The 24,615-nt window shown below is 47.3% G+C and overlaps 1 protein-coding gene across 5 annotated transcripts in view; it reads right to left on the bottom strand.

The window, feature by feature from the left end:
* The window catches only part of DISC1 (DISC1 scaffold protein), a 349,458-nt gene that overhangs the window by 270,989 nt on the left and 53,854 nt on the right, over positions 1–24,615 (bottom strand). For all 5 annotated transcript variants that reach the window (XR_009498091.1, XM_059900957.1, XM_059900954.1 and 2 more), the window contains exon 3: positions 15,971–16,040. Coding sequence is in view for 4 of the 5 variants with exons in the window: in XM_059900957.1 (XP_059756940.1) it covers positions 15,971–16,040 (70 nt within the window). In the remaining variant the exon portion in view is untranslated. The remainder of the gene's footprint in view (positions 1–15,970; positions 16,041–24,615) is intronic.

Here is a 24,615-nt window from a genome sequence, read left to right as displayed (position 1 = left end):
GATGTAGAAGGGTTCTCTTCCTTCGTCTCATCCAAGTTTCAGAGTTTCTGAAGCATCATCTTGAAGTCCTTATCATGGCGCTTTTCAACTATTTTTGTTTACTTCTTGGTTTCTCGTTTGGTTTGGTTTTGCTTTGCTTTTTTAGCAGTGGAACACTTTTTGAGATGAAACCTTAGAGGAGTCCTAAGAACAGATAAAGCCAAGGCACTCCGGTGCTCTGGACGGTCCCCCAAGGCATCCCTGGGACCCCTCAGAACACAGCTTGAAAATCACAGCCTTCCGGCATTCTGAAGAAAATACATAGATTCAGAAGTGTTAAGGAGCTGCCAGCCCCAAGTTGCCAAGCGTTTGTTGCTGCCCCAACTTCATATGATGTAAGTGAGCATTTCACCGTATGAGGTCTTTAAGAACAACAAAAGGTTTACATCTTCATCCACTGTTTTGATAGAGACTCTTATTTCAAAGATGTGAGTGAATTTCTGATTCCACAGATAATGCATAAAATATTAATCTCAGCAAGATTCACTTACTTGAAACATGAGGCAAAGTCCCCAGCTGTGGTACTGAGGGCTTTATCAGATTTCTAACTTTCCAAAGCATGTTTTTAATATTTTCTTTTCCCTCTTAAAAACTTTTTTCTCTTTCTGTTTTCTTTTTTTTTTTTTTTTTAATTTGTAGAGACCACTATCCATGGCTCCCCAGAGACAGGCCCAGCTGACATTTTGGCAAAGTTCTTTCAATCAACCCACTTTCTGTATCCATTATTGCCTCTGTTTCCCACATGGGTTCAGAGAGGGGGACAGGGCAGATGCAATTGTACCCATTTAGCAGATGACGACGTGATTTCTCACATCAAACAGCTCTGGCTCTGGAAAAAGTTCCAGAATGACACACTCATTTTCCATTTTTAATCTTCATGATTGGGACCACCCATTGCCCTCCACTCCAAACAAAAATGTCATCCTTCCACGGGCTTCCTGAAGGGATGAAGTTGATCACCTGTGGTCATCCATGCAGTTGGTACCAGAACTAGGGCGACAACCTAAGTGGACTGGTTCTCAGCAGCATCTCCCTCCACCAAACCCACCAGGCTGAACCTCAGCACATGTCTTCCCGCTTCCCAGAGCTACTCCTGCCCCACTGCTGTCTGGGGACGGAGCAAACGTGCAAAGTTCACTGCCAGCCCTCCTGGGGAATCACTCGATGGTAGAAAACTAAAGGGAAGTATAAAGTGTAGGGAAAGGCAAAAATGAAGCTACAGAAACAGTGAGGAGAAAACATCCTGTGACATTTTGGCAAAGAGAGGAAGAGAGCTAACAAAGACAGAAAGTCACAAGAATACAGAGGGATCAAGTCCATGGCAATGAAGATTCATTATGAACAAACCTCACTGAAAAACAAACTCCCAGAGGAGCTAATTACACGAGATGCTCTGGCAGTGACTCAGGCAGCAGGCATCCTAAGCCACCCCCAGGGACATGCGAGTCACCACATCCCACAGCTAACAGGCGACGATCTCCTTGCAAACAATAAGCTTCTGTCAGGTTAGCGTTCTCTCAAGCCTGTCAATTGTAACACAGTTTGTGTTAGGAGACAGGCTGGCACATTGTATAAAGGTCAAGTGGAAAACTGTCCCTTCTGCTACATCACTGTCATCAGCTGATAAAGGTCATCCCACCCAATACACTGCCGTGACGGAAAATAACTTAGTTTGTCTACTACGAAATATTCAAGAGTCCCTCTGCTATGGGCCTTCTGGTCTCTCTCTGCTCTCGGAAGGCATTAAACTGGGCACTCCAAGGTATTCCAGCTGCTACTATGACAACAACTTGTTTGCAAACAAATTTGAACAGGAAAACACAAAGACAGCAAGTTTAAAACACTATATAGACTCATACTATGTAAATATTTTAATGCTGATTATAATTGTAGTAACTGACATTCATTCAGCATTATATATAACCCAAATATTTAGCGTACACCATCTCATTTAGTTCTCAAAACAACTCTATTATCCCATTTTACAGATGGGAAAACTGCAGCTTGGAAGGATTAGGTAATTTGTCCAAGCTCATACAGCTACAAATTGTCAGGTTTTTAACGAGGTTGACCTGAAAGGCACTAATACTTTATGATTCAATTGTTAGAATTATCAACTATTAATAACATGGTAACAGGGCTCGTCATCATTCATAGATAAGATGTATCTTAAGCGTTCATTTGTTCATCCAACAACCATTTCTTGAGAGTCTACTTTGACCAGGCACGATGCTAGGTGCTGGGGATAAAGGCTAAAATGAGAAAGGGTCTCTGTCTCTCCCTGCAGGCAGCTTACAGTTCAGCCAAGGGCACAGCCAACGGCTATATTAAAACATAATATGGGACTTCCCTTGTGGTCCAGTGGGTAAGACTCCGTGCTCCCAATGCAGGGGGCCCGGGTTCGATCCCTGGTCAGGGAACTAGATCCCACGTGCCGCAACTAAAGATCCTGCATGCCGCAGCGAAGATCCCACGCACAGCAACTAAGCCCCGGCGCAGCCAAATAAATTAAAATAAATAAATTTAATGTATACGAGGCTAGGGAAATGTGCAGAGCACCCAAAAGAAGGGACCCTGAAACCAAGTCTTGATGGCCTAGTAGGATCTAAGATGGAGAAGGGGGTAGCAGGTGCTGACAGAGGTGTAAAACCATACGGGAAAAGGCACCCGCCTCCCGTACGGGAGTTACGCTGGGTGGAAAAGGAGTGGCGAGAAATGAAATCAGTGGCCAGGGCGAGAAGGTGTTACCCTAGGCCGAGTTTAACATTCATCTTGAGAACATTAGTCATGGACAGAGGTGAAAGGGCAAGTGGTCCTCTAGGCACTGGAGAAGGACAGCTGGCTGCAGTGACAGCCAAATTGGAGAAGGGTGGGGAGGGAAGCAGGGACCCTGGAGAGACTAGTGTGTGAGTCCAGGCAAAAACTGATGGACCTAAGGACCGAAGGAAGAGACCTTCAGGAGATGAAACCCAAGAGATGGAGTGGCTCAATGTCCAAGGAAACGTGAGACTCCGGCACGGCTCCCAGTTTTTCTTGCTTGAGCTGCCATTCACTGCAGGAGGAAATCCAGCAAGAGGAGCCGGGCTGAGACCTAACAGAGGTCAGGACTTTAGACAGGGAGGGGTGGCAGGGAAAATGTAGTCTTTGGATCTTAGGTTGGACATTTTATACAATCGTATTGGAGGGGAAAGTGATGCCACAAATTCAGGTCCAGTTTCTTATTATTTAGAGACATTTGACCGTCAGAAAACAGATGTACAATGAAAACCATTCTCAGGCTAGGATGACGAGGCAAATGAAGTCAGGAGGTGACAGAACTGTCTGATGAATGTGTTGATAGAACACACAGCGGAAAGGTGTTCAGTCTGTGGGTTTGGAGACTGATGGCTGAGGTCGTCTCTCTCTTCGCTGCTTTATTTCATGACCCCACTCAGTCCCTGCTCCGAATACGTGCCTTGCCACCTTGACCCACTTGGTCTGCCTTTCCTCCTTGACAAACAAGACGCAAAGGGCAAGGACCCAATGGCCAATGACCCAATGGGCAATGACCCTTTGGCCACTGGGCACACATTAATGTGAGGCTCAGTGAAGCAGAGGCAGCGGGGGAACACGGTTCAAAGCCGTGTCAAGACTCTGGGTTGTGACACCCAGCAGCCAGCGCCAAAGCAGAGGTGAACCACTCCTCCTACACCTTTCCACCCACAAGCCAAGAGATGTCCTTTCCTTCTGCAGAGTGTCTGACTCCTTGCAACGGAAGACCTTGGTAAACCTTCAACTATTTATATACCATAAAGGTTCTTTTGTTTTTTTTCTTTTTTTAAATTTATTTATTTATTTATTTATTATTTTTAGCTGTGTTGGGTCTTGGTTTCTGTGCGAGGGCTTTCTCTAGTTGTGGCAAGCAGGGGCCGCTCTTCATCGCGGTACGCGGGCCTCTCACTATCGCGGCCTCTCTTGTTGCGGAGCACAGGCTCCAGACGCGCAGACTCAGTAGTTGTGGCTCACGGGCCCAGTTGCTCCGTGGCATGTGGGATCTTCCCAGACCAGGGCATGAACCCATGTCCCCTGCACTGGCAGGCGGATTCTCAACCACTGCGCCACCAGGGAAGCCCCATAAAGGTTTTTGTTTCCACGTCTTATAGAAAACTTATTCAAATTTCCCTAGATAACTTTTTTTTTAAGTGGGTCACAATTAATCTCCCAAAGACACGGCCTCCGGAGCAGCTGATGCATTCACACCATGCTTTCAGTCCTCATGGATTTGGGAGCAGGAACAACGGACAGAGAGAGCGGCAGACGGTGGGCTGCAGAGCTTGTGAAACCCGGAGGGAATACCCACGTGTTTTCTCCTGGTGTGTCTCTGTCACCCACCATGCGTTAGTAGTATATTTGCTGTCAATTTTTTATTAGAGAGAATGCAAGATTTAATTAAGTGCCTGGGCAGTTTATTTTAAAAAAAAACAAAACAAAACACAGTATCTGTCCAATGATGCATCACCCCGTGCAAGAAGCCATGAAGGAGGAGGGGCACCATATCATTGCCGTTATGCAGAGGAAACGGACACCGTGTTTAAAAATGACCGTGTTAAACGGATTAAATCATTGTCTGCGACCTGCACCTTCACCCTCTCTGCCCATGAGGGTACAGGTCACAAAACAGCAGAGACCCACAGAAAAAGGACCAGAACAGAGAACCAATCTTTCGTCAATCTCTTCTTCTTCACCCTTGTCTTTAGCCCTCCATGTCTGTCTCATTTTCTTCCTTTTCCATTTTTTTCCATCCACACTCAAAACCAGGAAAAGCGATCCTTTCAAAGCCCAAGCAGACTTTCAATTTCGTTTTCTCAGGGTCATCCAGTGTCATGCAACAGAGAATGAGGCAGAGAACGAGAGACTCGGGATCACAAAATTCAGACTGCAGAGAGGAAAAGCAGTTTGCCACAGGGAGACGTGAAGAGTAGTCAGGCTCTAATCCCTCACTAAAATTTGCAAGTTTTATTATATATTGCTTTACCTCATTTCCGAATTTTTTCTGGCAGCTTGAAAGAAATCAGGCTATAGGCCAATAAGCTGCTTATTGCCAAACAGAAAATAAGAAGCCACATCATTCTACCTTATTTTCTGCATGCTACTCATGTTAACTGCTGGCAGAGAGGTTATTCAGAAGCAGCCACACTCTACACAGCATTTTCCAACGTGTGGTACCCAGGTACGCGGGATGAGGGTGAAGGGTGGGCAAAGAAAGAAAAGGGAACGAGCAATCCATCAATACCTGTGTACCAGGCACCCGACGTACCCACATTAACCATTATCGTGGTTAAACTTCCACCCACACAGCAGCACAGGGTAATCCCTGCACTATTCCTAGTTTATCCAGGAGCAAGCTGGTGCCCAAGGACAGATGACAGGACGAAAGGGCACCTCCACACTGACCCTGGGTCTCCTCGCCCACTTCCGGGACTCTTCATCCTGCCTGCTGAGCTGGTTAGTAAACACTTCACAGCTCACTGTAAGTAAATTACACCTCAACTAAAAATATACAGAATTGAAACTAAATATGTAAATAAACACTCGATAAATTTTTCACAGCTCCCGAAGGTGTTTTTAACTACTGACTCTCCCAGGTTGAGTAAGAGTAAATTATTTCTATACAGCAGAAACTAACACAACATCGTAAAGCAATTATACTCCAATAAAGATGTTTAAAAAAAAAGAGTAAATTGTTTCTAATTGTCACTTCATGTAGAAAAAGAAGAGTTGATCCTGCCAATTGACTTCACCCATCTATCAATTCAGTGACAGGATGTGAGCCAATCAGCCCCACATTATACGTATATATATATAAAGTAACCTGCTGATGGATTGAACTGGTCCTGAGTCGAACACACAAAGCTCCCCTAGATGCTGCCACAGTCAGAGACAAATCAAAGGTTACCTTGCTTCCCTGGGAGAATTAGGACAAAAGTCTCTGGAAAATCTCTAGTAAGAGGCAATCTGTGAGAGCAGGTTTGCAGAGGTACTGTGTGTAATCCACCTCACTCCCCACCATCCAGCAGTGCTGGGAAAAGGCGGGCATCCAATCGATGCTTCCTGACTAAATGAATGAACCCTGGCGAGTGTTTTCATCGCAATCGTCTTGCATGTTGCTAACATCCCTCATTTTGAAATTCACGTTGCTCTCAATCACTCTTTTTATTTAATTATTTAATTAATTATTTATTTATTTATTTTTGGCTGCGTTGGGTCTTCGTTGCTGCGCGCGGGCTTTCTCTAGTTGCGGCGAGCGGGGGCTACTCTTCGCTGCGGCGCGCAGGCTTCTCATTCTGGTGGTTCCTCTTGTTGCAGAGCCCGGGCTCTAGGCACGCAGCCTTCAGTAGTTGCGGCGCATGGGCTCAGTAGCTGTGGCTCGCGGGCTCTAGAGGGCAGGCTCAGTAGTTGTGGCACACGGGCTTAGCTGCTCTGTGGCATGTGGGATCTTCCGGGACCATGGCTTGAACCCGTTTCCCCTGCATTGGCAGGTGGATTCTTAACCACTGCACCACCAGGGAAGCCCTGCAATCATTCTTAGTTACCTTCCTGTGTGTGTGTTTCACTTAGCATTAAGCGTCCTGGATACTATTTTTATCTGCTCGGCACCTCATCTTCTCGTAACAGATGAGCCCCACCTCTTCACAGACACAGACAGGTAAACACGCTTGGCTAATGGTGGTACCTCACCACTTTAGCTGCAGTAAGTGGTCCAAAAGAAGTTGGCACCTAACCCAAGCTCTCCCTGAAAGTTTTTGTACTGGAGCCAAGGAGGGAGGTTCCCATCCTCCTCTAGTCATGGTCCTGTTAGCACAAAAGCCTTGAATTGCCATGTGGAATGAAGTGGTGTGATCATTTTAAAACATACCTCCAATGAAAAGTGGTCTACTTCCTCTCCCCTTGAAGGTGAGCTAACTTTGGTCACTTGCTTCAAATGAATAGGATGTAGCAGAACTGACACCACATAATTTTTTAGATGAGGTCATAACAGATGATAGAATCTCTAGGTCCATCCATGTTGCTGCAAATGGCATTATTTCATCCCTTTTCATGGCTGAGTAATATTCCATTGTCTATATATGTGTGTGTGTGTGTGTGTATACACACGCACACACACTACATCTACTTTATCCATTCCTCCGCTGATGGACACTTAGGTTGCCTCTATATGTTGGCTATTGTAACTAGTGCTGCTAGGAACATGGGGGTGCATGTATCTTTTTGAATTTCTGGGTATATGCCCAGGAGGGGGATTGCTGGATCATATGGTAACTCTATTTTTAGTTTTTTAAGGAAACTCCATACTGTTTTCCATAGTGGCTACACCAATTTACATTCCCACCAACAGTGTAGGGGGGTTCCCTTTTCTCCACACGCTCTCCAGCATTTATTATTCGTAGACTTTTTAACCGGTGTGAGGTGATACCTCATTGCAAATGAACTGATTCACAAAACAGAAACAGACTCACAGACATAGAAAACAATCATATGGTTACCAAAGGGGAAAGGAGTGGGGAGGGATAAATTAGGAGTTTGGGATTAACAGATACTCACTGTAATATATAAAATAGATAAACAACAAGAACCTACTGTATAGCACAGGGAACTGTATCCAATATCTTGTAGTAACCTATAAAGGACAAGAATCTGAAAAAGAACATATATATACACACACACATATATATGTACATATATACATATAACTGAATCACTTTGCTGTACACCTGAAAGAAACACAGCATTATAAATCAACTACATTGATACTTCAATTAAAAAAAAAAAACTTTTTTAAGATGACAGAGCTTCCTTCGGCTGCCTCTCTTTGTCTCTCTCTCTCTGGCTCTCCCTACATTCACCTTCACGTTGTGAGGAAGCCAAGCAGCCCCATGAGCTGCAGCCCCTGCTGAGCCGCAGTTCACATCCAGCACCAACTGCCAGACTTGAAATCCAGGCTTCACACGATCACAGGCCCCACTTAATGCCAAATGGAGCAAAGAAGGGCTATCTGGACTGAGAGTTCCCCAAATTATAGATTTTTTGAGCACAATATATGCTGTCGTTTTGATAAGCCACTAAGCTTGGGGGCAGTTTGTTACACAGCAACAGATAACAGGAAAAGGATTTTGGTGCCACATCGGTGCTGCTGTAACAAAGAACCAAACACGTGGCAATAGGTTTGGGGCTGGGGAGCCGCGTGCAAGTTGGAGGGGCCTTGAAGAGACGGTTAGAAGAAGCATGAAGGATCTTGAGGAGGCTACTGATGAGGAAGGAAAGGAAAGGAAGGAAAATGTTATCAGAAACCAGAAAGTGCCTGGTTTAGTGGCTTTTTTATTTGAAAACTTTTAAGTTCTAGATTTATTTTGAAACCAACTTCCAAGGGACCACCTGGCTGCTTCTCACTCCCCATAGCATAATGTAAGAAGAGAGAAATAAGCCAAAGAAATAACTGTTACCATAAAGGAGCCAGAACCTACAGGGCTTGAAATTCAAATTATTTCTTATTCCCAGCCTTTCTGGATGACAAATGACGCTAAGATTAAGAAACAGCTTCCAGGGGCTTCCTTGGTGGCGCAGTGGTTGAGAGTCTGCCTGCCAATGCAGGGAACACGGGTTTGAGCCCTGGTCTGGGAAGATCCCACATGCCGCGGAGCAACTGGGCCCATGAGCCACAATTACTGAGCCTGCGCGTCTGGAGCCTGTGCTCCGCAACAAGAGAGGCCGCGATAGTGAGAGGCCAGCACACCGCGATGAAGAGTGGCCCCCACTTGCCGCAACTGGAGAGGGCCCTCACACAGAGGCGAGGACCCAACACAGCCAAAAATAAAAATAATAAATAAATAATAAATAAAAAATTTTAAAAAAAGAAACAGCTTCCAGGCAAAGATCAAATCCAGACTGCTGTCAGGAAAATATGGTCAAAAGATGAGGCCAAGGACATAAACTGTAAAACCCTTTTTAAGACCACAGAAAGATTTAAGGTAGCACATCACAGACCCTTTCGAACAGTCGAACAGCCAATTAAGACTCTGAGGAGCATTACCCTCTGCCCCTCCAAGCCTTAAAGGAAGCCTGAAAAAAGAGGCTTATCTTGAAGATATTTGTGGGTACAGCTTTTGTCTGATGGAGATTATAAATGGATTCATATAAAACCCAAAACGGAGACTTCCCTGGTGGCGTGGTGGTCAAGAATCCGCCTGCCAAGGCAGGGGACACGGGTTCCAGCCCTGGTCCAGGAAGATCCCACATGCCGCAGAGCAACTAAGCCCACGCGCCACAACTACTGAGCCTGCACTCTAGAGCCCGTGAGCCACAACTACTGAAGCCCACGCACCTAGAGCCCCAGGCTCCGCAACAAGAGAACCCACATCAATGAGAAGGCTGCACACCACAAAAAAGATAGTCCCGGCTCACCGCAACTAGGAAAAGCCCACACGCAGCAACAAAGACCCAAAAGCACCCAAAAATAAATAAATTAAAAAAAAAATTTTTTTAAAGAATTATGCCAAGTTGGAAAAGAACAGAGAAAGTACAAAATGAAAAAAAGGCATTTGGACCCCCAAACCTGTATGAGTGGGAAGCAAGCTACTTTTATGGAAAAGGAAGCATGACTCAGTGTGTAGAACCAAGAGACCGGAGGTCAGAGCCTAGAAAATCATTTCCGGGCAGTAGGCCTAAACCCTAATCAAGGAACTGACCACAGGTGGATTTCAGAATTGCTATGTACCAGTGGCCGCTGGGTGCCTCCCACTTGCCCCTTTGTGAACAAGTATCTTTAGCAGTTATCCTATGCCGGTCCCACCATCGTAGGTTGGGATCATGGGGGCTGACAGCCTATCTTATTAGTGCACAGGTGTTCAGATCATCCAGAGAAACTGAACTCAAGAAGCCATGCTCAAGGAATCACACCTGAGGAGCCTCACCTGCACCTGTACCTGAGTTAGACCTGTACTCATCAAGCCTGAGCCTGATGCCTTCATATATGAGAACTCTGAGGGGTCTTGAGAGGGAATGAGTATATTTTGCACATGGAAAGAATGTCAAAACATCTGAGAATAGAGGGCAGTCTGTGGTGGTTTAAAAAGATGCCCACAGGGCTTCCCTGGTGGCTCAGTAGTTGAGAATCTGCCTGCCAATGCAGGGGACACGGGTTCGAGCCCTGGTCTGGGAAGATCCCACATTCCGCGGAGCAACTGGGCCCGTGAGCCACAACTACTGAGCCTGCGCGTCTGGAGCCTGTGCTCCGCAACAAGAGAGGCCGCGACAGTGAGAGGCCCGCGCACCGCGATGAAGAGTGGCCCCCGCTCACTGCAACTAGAGAAAGCCCTCGCACAGAAACAGAGACCCAACACAGCCAAAAATAAATTAATTAATTAATTTAAAAAGTGCTGCAGTTCAGCCCACAGGAAAGTGTGTCCAAGTTCCAACTAATTAGACAGAGGAGGTGGGAAAAGAGATTTTTTTTTGTCTTGGTGTTTTGTATTCAGCAGCACATCTAACCTTGGAGCCGTCAGGTTTCATCATGAATAATGACCGTGACCACACCCCCACGTGATCCTCGCAGGGCAGACCAATTTCCTCACAACTGGGGAAGCAAAGCAGAGGCCACCTAGAGACCTGCGATGTGGTCATGAAGAGGGACATCCGCTCCCCCGTGCTTCTACCCCCAGAGCACCAGGGGGTCTAACATCCCACACTTAACACCAACACAGAAAGAGCTGGGTGTGCACCCAGCTGGAACACGGGGAAGAAACGGCATCACGCTGAAATCATGCTTTACTCTGCTACAAATGAAAGGGATAGATATCATATGTAGATAAACCCTCTGGGTCTGTGCACAAAGCTCCAATCCCAAGTAGGTGTTACAAGAGTGCACCCTTAGCACGCATGAAAAGTGCCAGCACACAAACCTGCACCCACAAACAGTGATGCTAAAAGCCACCATTGGCTGAGATCTCTGCCCTTAGCTCACAGAATCAGAAATTCTCCTCTAAAGAGGAAAAGACCCTAAGACAATGTAACCAAGGGACGTAAACGGCATGTTGTACATATTCTCACTCTGCAGCGTTTGTTTTTACGTTTCGCCTGTCTCCCAATTTTTAAAGTTTTACCTAAAATAGGAGGCAGACACACAAGCTTTCATTCTCGTGAGAATGACGCTAAAGATCAACACTGAATTAATACAAGCGCTCATCTCCTAATAACCTAGTGGTTTTAGAAAAATTCATGGACCGTTTTCCGGACGCATCCCCAGCGTGGAGCCCTCATCCATCCCTTCCCCAGTGGTCATATAAATAAGAGTTTCCAGAATCCAAAACCTTCCTAGCTAGGTGTTAACCCCACAGCTCCTACAAAGCTGTTTTCCACGTTGGGATGCAAGATGCTTTAGACCCAGCAAGGCCGGAGGCAAAGCAGAAGGACGGCCGGAGCACACGCTGGTCCTCTCTGAGCAGCTCCCATGGCCTCGCCTGACAAAGAGGGTGGTGACACCTCCTCCCGGGAACTGGCCAAGATCTCAGCTGATGGTGACTTGGATGGTTCTTGCGCTGGCATTTTTCACGAGTGATAAGGGTGCAATCAGTTGAGTAACACCTACTTGAGATTTGAGCTTCTGTTTGTGTGTGTGTTGAATGGAAGCCTCACCATCCCAGGACAAGGGGAGACACCACTAGCACCCCTCAGAGCAACGGAGGGTGAGCCCTGTGGATAACGTGCCAGAAGGATGCTGTTTCCAGACCCTGGGAGGTGGGGAGAGGAGGGAACGGTGTGGGCAGGAGGCTGCGGACAGACGCTGCACCCACATTCACATCGGGGTTCAGGGCAGCTCTTTTCAAGTCAGAACACAAAACGGTACAGGCTGTCGAGAGTCACATTTCTGTTCTGGGAACCCCAGCATGGTACCCACCTCCCACTGACTCTGCTGTCCTGCGGGCATAAAAATGACCAGATTCTACTCAAGCTTGTTTTCTGGTTCCTAGGCTCGGATGAAATGCGGTGAAAAGGAATCTGTGGGTTTTCGCTGTGCTCAGTCACGTCTGAGTTCTGAGACGAGAAGGCATTCAACTTCAGGAAGCCACGGGAGGACATTCAGAGCGGGGTCCCCGTGAAAGAAAGGGGTGTTGGCTTGGATAATCTGCACCCTCACCAAAGAGCCACTGTGGATAGAGAAATCTTGCTAAAGAAAGAATTCAGAAAAAAAGAGAAAATGATGGCAACTTAGACAAGAACCAGCCACTTTCTAGCACAGTTTCATGCTTGGCCTCTGCTGTGATCATTTTTCTCTCAATGCCTCACATTTTTATCGTGCTAGAATTTTGTCACAATGACTATTGGTTGGGACAAGGAGAGAGAAAGGAAGTCAGGGCTGGCCATTCTTCACTCCAAGAAGGAAAGTCTAGACAAGCAGCAAGGCCAGCTCTGCGACGCGGCACAGTGATACGCGTCACTTAAGTGCTGCACTCACCTCCGTACGACCTCGCCTCGTGCGCTTGGGAAGCGGACATGGTCACTGGGGGACACGGGAGGCCAGGGGGTGGAGAGGCCACAGATCCATGCAGGAACAACTAGGAGAGTAACCATATTGAAATTCGTGGTCCATCACTGACTTAGAGAATGAACTTACGGTTACCAGCGGGCAAGGGTGGAGGGAAGGGATAGTTAGGGAGTTTGGGATTGACATGTACACACTGCTACATTTATTCAATAAAATGGGTAACCAACAAGGACCTACTGTACAGCACAGGGAACTCTGCTCAATGTTACGGGGCAGCCTGGATGGGAGGGCAGTGTGGGGGAGACGAGATACATGTTTGTGTACGGCTGAGTCACTTTGCTGTGCACCTGAGACGATCACAACATTGTTACTGGGCTGTACTCCAACATAAAATAAAAAGTTTAAAAAAAAAAGATTGAAAAAAATTTTTTAAAGGTGAAAGAAAGGAAGGGAGGGAGGGAGGGAAAGAAAGAAAGAAAATCGTGGTCCACACTCTCCTTTTCTCCCTCCCAGCACATCACAGACCCTGGTCACTCCTCCCCCATCTCTGGACGGCAGTGTCTCCCACTGTGGGACTCTGAGGTCTCATCCTTACCCCCCAGCGGACATCGGATAAGCAGTAATGCGCTGAAACCGATGCGCATTTTCAGTCTCTAGGAGAAAGACCCTAAGCACATACCAAATAGCAACATTCTTTTTCTCCCAAGCCCTCCCAGCTTTATGCAAGAATATAAGGAAATATTAATCTTCCTTCCCTAGTGAGGGAGAGATGTAATAATTAGAGGCCTGAGAAGGTTTCCCCACAAGGCATCAGCGGGTAACTCTGTCAGCCCTTTAATGAGATAAAACATGGAACTTTCTATTCTGGGCTTATGGCTCCTTGCTCTGGAACACAAAGTCATTTTTATGAGTGAATCTAGAAAGAAAGAGGGAAAAGCAAAAAAATAAACCAAGGGGGTAAGGTCACCCTCTAGATGCTTCTGGCTAACCTCGTGGACACCGGCAGACGCCTTCCCCAGAGACAGAGCACAGCTGTACAGCTGCTCCTAACAGAAAAAGAAGGGAGCCCACACGAAGACTAAATGCTGAGTGGCAAGAAATTCTCAGCAACTCTGAAAATGTTTATTAGTCACCCTGCATAAACTAGAGGAGACAGGAAATTGTATTCAAATCCTGTCTCAACAAATCTCACGACAACAAGCTCTCCACCTCAACGCTGTCCAAACTTCCCTAACGCCGTAGCAATCAGTTTACGAGAATTTATTGATCACCTACTATGTGCTAGTCCACGTCCTTGCACTGGGCCCTGCAGCGATCCGTTTCAGACAATAGCCAGTTTCAAATCTCCTTTCAAGGCAAGCAGACTTTGGGATGGTGGCTTATAGCAGTGGTGGCTCTTCCAGCTCTTGGTCCTTCTGTAAAATGCCCTTCCGGCGTATCCTACGCACCCCTCAGGGCCTAGATACATTGCCGCCTCCACCAGGAGGGACACGGCCCATGGACTGAACCCCACCTGCCGGACTCAGCTGGCCACTGTACCACAGGCCTGATTCTCCATGGAGGAAAGTCCTACACCAGCGTTTGCCCAAATGTCAACATGCACCCCAGTCACCTGGAAGGCTTGGGAAAGCACAGAATGCCGGGCCTACCCCAAAACTTTTCCTTCGGTACACAGTGACATACAAACAAGGAAAGAAGATAGGTAGAAACACTGGATAAAGGTGCCTTTATTCTTTTAGCTTCCCTGGGAGGTGTGTCTCGTTCAACCTCATCCCCTGAGGTGTTTCAGAGACATTTGGAGAAAAGACTAAAGAAGTGAGGCCTTCATTTAATGAAGCCCGTCGAGAGAACCACGTCCAGAATGTCCGAGTTTTTCTTGATCAGAAAAAGAGGGCGCGGTTTTCCACCTGTGTCCGAAGCTTTGTGTGTTACAGAGAGAGCTGTGTTGTTAAAGGAACCAAGACTCAGCCCGTGGAAGAGAAAATAAACGTGTGCCACAGCTGGGAGCCTCAAAACCTAGGTGTAATTGTCTTCTGGAGACAGAAGCCCCCAGGGGCACACTGGTCCAGGAATACCTCATCTGCTCTTGGTCTACAGCTGGGCGGGGGGAACGGGCTACTTCCCCAAGCCTCGGACCTGCTTCCTCTCCCACACCCCTCATCCTCCTCCTGGCCTCATTCTGAAATCGAAACGGCCTGTCAAAGAGAAGTGGCAGAGTTTACAGAGTTCCACCTCCATCCCCAAATTCCTCTCCTTCCTCCCACCCCCCATCACTCTCTAAGCCCCACCCCAATGGTGTAGGAGGACTTCAGACAGCATCAACTCTGGATGTCTCCTAGAAGAGGATTTGCACCCTCCTTGTGGAAGTCGCTCACCCCATTCCTGTAGCGCCCCATTTCCTCATGGTCTGTGACGAATCCCCTGGGAAACCAGAATATGGGCCCATGAGGTTGAAGACTAAGCCTCAAGGCCACCCAGCTTCCTGGGGATCCTTAGATCTACATTATTTCCAGACCAAACGTCAGTGTGCGAAACTGGGTTATCACCAGCAGTCTACCTCGAGTTCATGAGTGGCTGGGGGAAGCTGGAAGTCCTTTTAGGCCCTCTCTTTTCCCCTGACCCAGCAGAAATGGGTGTGAGATATTGCAGTCGGCACCCGCGTCCCTAAGATCCTTCCCAAGACAACCATACCTGCGACCTTCCCTTTCACATAGTCTACCCTGTGTCCACTCGGCTGCCATGACTGCCCTCGTCTGCTATGACCCAACTCCTGTTTGGGTGCCTCATTCTGTTTTTTCGGGCTCCTGACCAACTCTTCCGTCTTCATGTCATGACTTCTCCTTTCCAGCTTGGCTGCATCAGGCCATCTACGTGGGAATTTGGATACATTCGTGCCTGCGGGCACAGCCTGTCATCATATCTTGAGCTCACCCCATCTCCTACACCTGGTCCCCGAGAGCATGAAGTCAGAAAGCTCCATGAAGGTTCACACTCACAGGCATCCCAAAGTCAAATACTGTGTCCACCTTACTCTCCTATTCCTTCCACAGTGCCGAGCACACAGTAGGTGTTCAACTAACATTTTCTGATGCGTGAATAACGTTTAGATATATCACACCTTAGGCAGATAGATGATGAGTTAATATAACTTATATTGTGCCAGTACTCAGAGTGTTTCTGGACAATCAATAAAGTTATACTTATGACCCAAAGGATTATTGCTCATCAAGTGCTTTGAAATCCACAAAATAACAGTGCTGTAAAATAGTCAACTATTACTGAGTGGAGGTGATCAAAGGAACAGATTACACGATTCATCTGGGGTGTGGAGGATAGGGGTAAGTAAGGAGGGAAAGAGAAATTGGACATTATGGCAAAAAGGAAGAAAGAATCAATAAGCAAAGTAAAACTCACCCTTATCATAATCATCTTCGTCAACCGCTTTTTCTTGAAGTTTCTGAAGCTTTAAGCTTAAGGATTTTACCTATGTTCGTTTGAAGGGGAAAAAATGAAAACCAAATTACAATCGCATTCACGCAAACTTATTTTGCTAAAGCTAAGAACACTTAGAAGCTATTTTGAAGCCGAACCACTTTATTCTCCTTTAAAAAAAGAACCACAAATGTACGTTTTTTCGATGCCAGATGCATTTGTTTCTCCAAAAAAAGTTATACAGAGAAAAAGTGTAATTTGAGCATAAAATCCACAAAAAGAGTTAGAATGTTATTTTAAACAAAAACATCACGCTGTACCCTTACCTGTGTGAAAAATGCATAATAAAAAGGAATACAAATTTCCTGACCTGACCAAATGGTTCCTGTTCAAAAAACCACATTAAAATTATGGAAGTAAACACACCAACGTTAGAAGAGAAACCAAGAGAAGAAAAGCATGAACTTCAACTCGACAGGCTGTCCTGAGGGCTAGGCAAGAATGAAAAGAAGGACTTTACCAAAGACGCCCTACGGTTCACACACCTTCCATTACAGAAAAGGGCACTGTCTTACTTAACACGCGTGTGCACTCAACGATCCAACTAGTTCCAACGATCCAACTAGTTCCAACGAGAACTACCAACGTGTTCATTTGTAATTATTTCTCTTCTCAACAGGAGGCCCGGGATTTTCTGCAGGGAGATTCTTAGCCTATGGATGAGTGGATTTAAGCTTGCTCCCTGAAAACCTGCTTCCTCCCATCCTTTGCCAGCTCACACCTACCTCTCCTTCCACACCTGGCTCAGGTGTCACCCCCTCCCGTCCATGTTAAACATCCTTCCTCTCTCTGGCCATCATCACCTGTACTTGTACTTATTCACAAGATCCGAGCCATTTAACAAATATTTACTCTAAGTGCCAGGCACTGTTTGAGGGGTTGCAGATAACAGCACAAAATTCTTAGCCCTCTAGCCTTACAATTTCGTGTAGGAAGGCAAAAAATAAACTTAATAAGTAAGTTTTATGGAGCCTTAGAAATGGATTAGCGCTATGAAAGAAGGAAAAAGTAGAACCATGTCAGGGGGTCAGGAATGCTGGCAGACGGTAGGGTTGCGATTTTCAGTATAATCTCACTGAGAAGGTGACATCTGAGCAAAGATGTATACGTGGTTAGGGAGTGACCCGTGAGGCTCTCCGGGAGAAACACGTTCCAGGAGAGAGAAGAGCTGGCACAAAGGCTCCGGGCAGCAGTGCTCTGGGCTCAGCAAAGTAGAGCAGGAGGCCACTGGGCCTGGAGAGGCTTGGTTAAAGGGGAAATTGTAGGAGATGAGGTCAGAGGGGTAATGAGGAATGTGGGATGAAGAAACATGAAGTTTAGACATTTAAAAGTTCTGATTTCGGGGCTTCCCTGGTGGCGCAGTGGTTAAGAATCCACCTGCCAATGCAGGGGACACGGGTTCGAGCCCTGGTCCGGGAAGATCCCACATGCCGCAGAGCAACTAAGCCCATGAGCCACAACTACTCAGCCTGCGCTCTAGAGCCCACAAGCCACAACTACTGAGCCCACGTGCCACAACTACTGAGCCTGCGCTCTAGAGCCCGCCACAACTACTGAGCCTGCGCTCTAGAGCCTGAAAGCCACAACTACTAAGCCCACGTGCCACAACTACTGAGCCCACGTGCCACAACTACTGAAGCCCACGCACCTGGAGCCCGTGCTCTGCAACAAAAGAAGCCACCACAATAAGAAGCCCGCGCACCGCAACGAAGAGTAGCCCCCGCTCGCCGCAACTAGAGAAAGCCCACGTGCAGCAACCCAACGCAGCCTAAATAAATAAACAAATAAATAAATAAAAGTTCTGATTTCACTCTGAGGGGCATGGGAGCTGCCGGGGGGCTTTGAGCGAAAGAGTTCATGATCGGCTATTTGTTTGAACGGTTTCCTCCTGACTGCCAAGGGCAAGGGCAGAAGTCGGGTGGCCAGGGAGGAGGCCCTGGATATAACCCAGGAAGGACGGGACGGTAGCTTGGATTCTAGCGGGAGCGGTGAAGTGATGAGAAGTGATCCAGTTGTGGATGTGCTCAGAAGACAGCTGGTGGGGGAGACAGACACAGCAGGATTCGCTAAAAGACCCCACGTGCGGGGTGAGGAAGAGCAGGATGATGCCTGGGTTTTGGTCTGAGCCACTGAAGGACGGAGTTACAAGAAGTTGTCTTAGGACTTATCACACCAGGTGACAGCTATTGTTGTGTTGTGTTGCGTTGCGGTTTTTTTTTAACATTTATTTATTTACTTGGCTGAGCCGGGTCTTGGTTGTGGCACGCGGGATCTTTGTGGCCACGTGTGGGCCCTTTAGTTGCAGCATACGGGACCTTTCAGTTGTGTCTGTGTACTCCATCTGACCTTGAACATCTGGAGGGCAAAAACTACTTTGCATCCATGTAGAAAATGGCAGCAGTCACCCTTATTTGGTTCTCCACCGATCTGGGCTCTTGGAAGGATTACACTTCCTCCCCTCCCTGTTCTGCTTAACGGGCTGTGAATGGAAGGGACACAGGTGGCTCGTGCACTGCAGCACTGAACTGCTCCTGTGGACCCCTCAGCCTTCTCCTCCTTGTCCCAGGGACTGAGGGGGCCCGTGCGCTCAGGGGTGAAGCAGAGCCCCCAGCCACCCTGCGGAACATGACGTGTAGGCAAGAAACACAGCTGTGTTACGTGAAGCCTCTCACATTGCATTGCTGCCTGTTACTAACCTATTCCAACTAATACAGCCTCCAAAGCCAGGCACAAGGTGTTGTACGATTAGTAGTAGGCAAACGCTTTCCGAAGGAATGAAAGAACGAGTAAATAAATATGTTTATCCTTGAGTTGGTCCATGTGACAGGTACCGATTTTGCCAGTAACTTAGTCTCACATATTAGGGATGGAGGACAGGTTCAATCGCCATGTAAAGTTATAGCATCACCACCACCACATGCAAATGATGGGGTTATTCGACCCTAGAGCTGACGCCGAAGAAATACAGGAAAGAAGGTCAAAGAAAAATTTACAACCAGCGCTCACCTCACCTTACCCCCTCACCCAGCTCTCCCTGTAGGACCCTGAATTGATGCCCTGGGATGTGTGTGAATGTCCACCTTGGCTGGAAGCACAGCCACCGATGCGCATGTCTTATCCAGCGACACAGCCCAGGTGAGGCAGGCACTTTCTCTCCGTTTCTTCCAGCTCCACAACCTCAGGTGGGACCCAGCACGCAGGGCCCTCCCCACTTCCCTCCTCTGCACCCCAGTTAGCATTTCCTTTCATCGCGATTTTCTCAGCCCAACTCCTGGCAATGTCCCTGGGTGGCTATTCCTAAACAGTGTAAAATGTAGTCGATTCTCATCCGTGGTCGTTATGTTCTATAGAATCGCTGGGAATGCTCAGTTAGCAAATGCTGCACCACTGCTTCCAGGGGAAATACTGAGTTAGGTCACAATATTTTGCCAACTGATCAACACATAACCTTGTTTTATGTGTGGTTCGGTTTAAAGATGCCGTATTTGATATTTATTTCCACCTCATTAATATTGAGCTCACGGCCAACAGCATGACTCACACCTGAACGAGGCTCATCTAACACATGCATTTTCGCCACTAGGCACATCGCAGCCTTCTTGCGCTCAGGAGGACCAGACAGCACTGCCAGCCCTGTGCTTGGGGGCCAGCTTAAACAGTGACATCACCAACGAAAAGAAAACAAAAAATGTGAAAAGCATGGCACTAAAAATAAAAATAAAAATAAAAATAAACTGAATCACTTTGCTGCTCACCTGAAACTAACACGACGTTGTAAATCAACTAGACTCCAATAAAAATAAATAAATGTTTTAAAAAAACTTTATACCAAATTTGAAAAAAAAAAAAAAAAAAATAGGTCACCAGAGAAAAGGGAACCCTCCTGCACTGTTGGTGGGAATGTAAACTGATACAGCCACTATGGAGAACAGTATAGAGGTTCCTTAAAAAACTAAAAATAGAACTACCATACGACCCAGCAATCCCACTACTGGGCATATACCCTGAGAAAACCATAATTCAAAAAGAGTCATGTACCACAATGTTCATTGCAGCACTATTTACAATAGCCAGGACATGGAAGCAACCTAAATGTCCATCAACAGATGAATGGATAAAGAAGATGTGATACATATATACAATGGAATATTAGCCATAAAAAGGAAAGAAATTGAGTTATTTGTAGTGAGGTGGATGGACCTAGAGTCTGTCATACAGAGTGAAGTCAGAAAGAGAAAAAACAAATACGGTATGCTAACACATATATACGGAATCTAAAAAAGCGGTACCAATGAACCTAGTGGCAGGGCAGGAATAAAGACGCAGACACAGAGAACGGACTTGAGTACACGGGGAGGGGGAAAGGTAAGCTGGGACAAAGTGAGAGAGTGGCATGGACATATATACACTACCAAATGTAAAATAGATAGCTAGTGGGAAGCAGCCGCATAGCACAGGGAGATCAGCTCGGTGCTCTGTGACCACCTAGAGGGGTGGGATAGGGAGGGTGGGAGGGAGACGCAAGAGGGAGGGGATATGGGGATGTATGTATATGTATAGCTGATTCACTTTGTTATACAGCAGAAACTAACATGACACTGTAATGCAATTATACTCCAATAAAGATGTGAAAAAAAAAACAGGCCACCAAAAGGACACTAGTTTACAGTCTGAGCTGAAACAAGACCTCAACTAGAAACTGCATGTCGGGTGGCTCAAATTTTTAGCCATTCTGTGCATGTCCACAAACGACCAGCAAAGCACTGTGAGCACTGACTTTGGTCTTCAATAAATGTGAGCAAGTAAGTGAATTCCCAAATACAGAATCCGCGAATACGGAGGATGGACTGTATTTAAAAGGAGCTAAAACTCAAATTCCTGAGATTTGCACTTTTACTTAAGCAGAGGGGAAAGGGGGTGAAGGAAGTAGAATACAATATCTGAAAGGTGCCGGAACACTAGAATCCCAATCTTCCAAGGGATCTTTCGGAAGAGCCCAACCCCTCTCCCCAGTCCTGTAGCCCAAATGAGCAATCTGGGGTCTCCGCACAAACATGATGGAAAAAGCAAGGTCTCCCTCATCACACACAACTCCACAGTCAGGAACCTCTTCCTCCACCTGAAGCAAAATCTGCCTTCCTGTTAAGTCCTACACCCTGGCCCGAGTCCCTTCTGTCACTCCCCCCGCCCTGAATAAAGGTCGTCCCTCTTCCACACATCAGACATTCAAATCGCTGGAAAGAGCATCATGTTTCTCTCTGTCCAGGTGCTGGATTACCATAAACAAAGATACTTAAACAACAGATAAACTGTGTCCAGATCCTACCATTCGAGACAAGATACGAGTTTAATTTGAACTGTGGGGAGACGACTGAATTCTTTTTTTGACTCAAATTCTCCTAATCTGAGCTATTTCTCTAATGATAATAATGAGCAATATTCTGGCTTCTTGCTAGGTACCAGAACCGGTCTGAAGCCCTGCGCATGGACGGGCACTTTAATTCTCACGACGATCTAATGAGGTAGGGGGCTGTGGTCACCTCCACCTTCTACAAGAGCGTCTTGAGGCACAGAACAGTGAAGCAAATGCCCTCAGGTCACAGAGCAAGGAAAGGAAAGCGCCGGGCTACCACCCAGGCAGTCCCACCAGCCTGCCAGGAGTGCAAGCCCACGGGTGACCCAGCAGCAACCAAGACGCCAAAGAATAACTCTCCAGTGGGTTATGACCAATTATTCATTTTAAAAAGTTGCATGTGGGCAATCAAGGAGAAAAGAAGAGCTATATCTAGGGTAGGTTTTATTTCTTTTTAAAACTAAAAATCATGGGGCTTCCCTGGTGGCGCAGTGGTTGAGAGTCTGCCTGCCAATGCAGGGGACACGGGTTCGAGCCCTGGTCTGGGAAGATCCCACATGCCGCGGAGCAACTAGGCCCGTGAGCCACAACTACTGAGCCTGCGTGTCTGGAGCCCCTGCTCCGCAACAAGAGAGGCCGCGATAGTGAGAGGCCCGCGCACCGCGATGAAGAGTGGCCCCCGCTCGCCGCAACTGGAGGAAGCCCTCGCACAGAAACAAAGACCCAACACAGCCAAAAATAAATAAATAAAATAAAAAATTTATTAAAAAAACTAAAAATCATGAAATCCAAAAGGTGAGTCAAGGTGGTTCTCCCCAGCCACAGACCCTGGAATTCCAGCTCCCGGGCCCCTCAATGTCCCGGTGGTGCAGAGACTGGCATGGTGAACCCGTGGCACAGCTGGGCCCCCAGAGAGCACATCTACTCAGGGTTTCATAGACTCCAATTTACCAAAACTCCTAGGTTCACAGGAGGACACGATCTACATGTGGGTAAGAAGAGTTAAAAGGAAGGGAAAAATAAAATTTAAAAAAATCATTAAAAAAAAAAAAAAAAAAGGAAGGGAAAAACTATTGGTGCCACCAAAACCCAAGAGGCCAGATCTTGTGAACTGACTGCAGCAGACCCATTGCCAAGCAAGTTTCTGTTTGTTTAGTTATTTGGGAGGTAGGGAAGCTAGTCTTTATAACCGCATTCTACTTTTGCTTGACTTGGATCAAAACTTGGATTTTTGAAACGGAGAAATGCAGATACGGTGCCGAGATTTTTTTTTAAAGCTCTCAGAAATAAAGTGCTGGAAATTGGCATTTAGAGTCTGAAAAGCACAATGGTGCAAACCTCCACTGAGTGTCTGGACCCTTGTATGTGCAACTCTCAGCATCTCTCCTTATGCCTCAGACAGTCAATCCAAGGAATCTGTCAATTAGATACCTGCGTCCCATCTTAGCAAGATAAATTATTTCACTAAAACTAGAAGTTAATCAAGCACCAGGCGGTATGCGAGGCATCAGGCATCCAAAAATGTCTAAGCAAAGTGACGTATATAGCTAAGGCGCTCATGGTCAAGTGAGGAACTTGGACCCCAAACAAAGGATTATTAACGTGACGAGTGCTGTAATGGGGCACATGCAAAGGCTGCGGGGACGGAAGAGAATGGAGGGAATCATTTGGTCTCGGGGGGTAAGAGAGGCCTCACATGGAAGTGGCTTTGAAGTCACACCAAAAGGGATAAGGAGAGCTGGGTGGGTGGCACAGTGCAGGAAGGTCATTCCGGGCGGAGGCCAGAGGCACAGGAACAGGATGCAGCCCCCGATGGCTGAGCCGGCAGGAGTAAGGCATCTGGACAGTCGGGCAGCTGGAGCAGGTCGGGAAAGGTCTCGATTACCAGGATGAAGAATTTGGAGACCATCCCGAGAGAAGCAACAAACCACCCAAGGCTTTAAGCCAAGGAATGACGCCATCCCAGCAGTGTTCCTGAAGGCTGCTGGCCACGCGGAGGATGAACTGAGGAAGAGAGACGCTGGAGGAAGGTAACTACACCAGGAACCTGTTGCAGGACCCACGTGAAAGGTAACAAGGATCTGAACCAGGCAGGGGCCGTGGCCGTGGCCATGACCATGAGAGCGGGTTAGCTGCAGGACCGATGGAGCTTAGAGACGGAGCAGAGGTGGAGAACAAGGTGGAGGGAGGTGTCGAAGAGGCTGCAGCTTGGGCTTCCCTGGTGGCGCAGTGGTTGAGAGTCTGCCTGCTAATGCAGGGGACACGGGTTCGAGCCCTGGTCTGGGAAGGTCCCACATGCCACGGAGCAGCTGGGCCCGTGAGCCACAACTACTGAGCCTGCGCGTCTGGAGCCTGTGCCCCGCAACAGGAGGGGCCGCGATAGTGAAAGGCCCGCGCACCGCGATGAAGAGCGGTCCCCGCACCGCGATGAAGAGTGGCCCCCGCTTGCCGCAACTAGAGAAAGCCCTCGCACGAACCGAAGACCCAACACAGCCAAAAGTAAATAATAAATAAATAAATAAAGTAGCTATAAAATTTAAAAAAAAAGAGGCTGCAGCTCCTCTCAGGAGCTGGATGGATTGTACTAACTCGAATCGACAATTACAGCTCAACGGCGAGGCCCGTTAGAGCGGGTTTGGTGGGGAAGACAGTGGCATCAGTTTGGAACACGTCTGGCTCAAAGATTCCACGCATCACCTGGGAACAGAGACCCGCACGCTGGCCCGGCTGCACTATCTCCCTGGGTGACAAACAGGGATGGGGCCAGGAACATCAGGCCACAGGTAAGGGGTCGAGGGTAACTGAGACCAGCTGCTGGGAATGAACGAGAGCCTCACGTTTTCAGGTACTCCTCCCAACTCCTGATGAGATGACCCCTACTTCCCTGCTTACGTGTACATGTGCCACACACATGCCCACACACATACACGTGCCCACACATATGCACACACACATGCCCCACACATACACGTGCCCACACATATGCACATACACATGCCCACACACATACACGTGCCCACACATATGCACATACACATGCCCACACACATACACGTGCCCACACATATGCACACACATATTCATGCCCACACATATGCACACACATACTCGTGCCCACACATATGCACATACACATGCCCACACACATACACGTGCCCACACATATGCACACACATACTCATGCCCACACATATGCACACACATACTCATGCCC

Source organism: Balaenoptera ricei, chromosome 16, assembly GCF_028023285.1.
Source record: "Balaenoptera ricei isolate mBalRic1 chromosome 16, mBalRic1.hap2, whole genome shotgun sequence".
NCBI lineage: Eukaryota > Metazoa > Chordata > Mammalia > Artiodactyla > Balaenopteridae > Balaenoptera > Balaenoptera ricei.
Note: the sequence above shows the minus strand (reverse complement) of the source record. Positions and strands in the feature narration are given on the sequence as shown.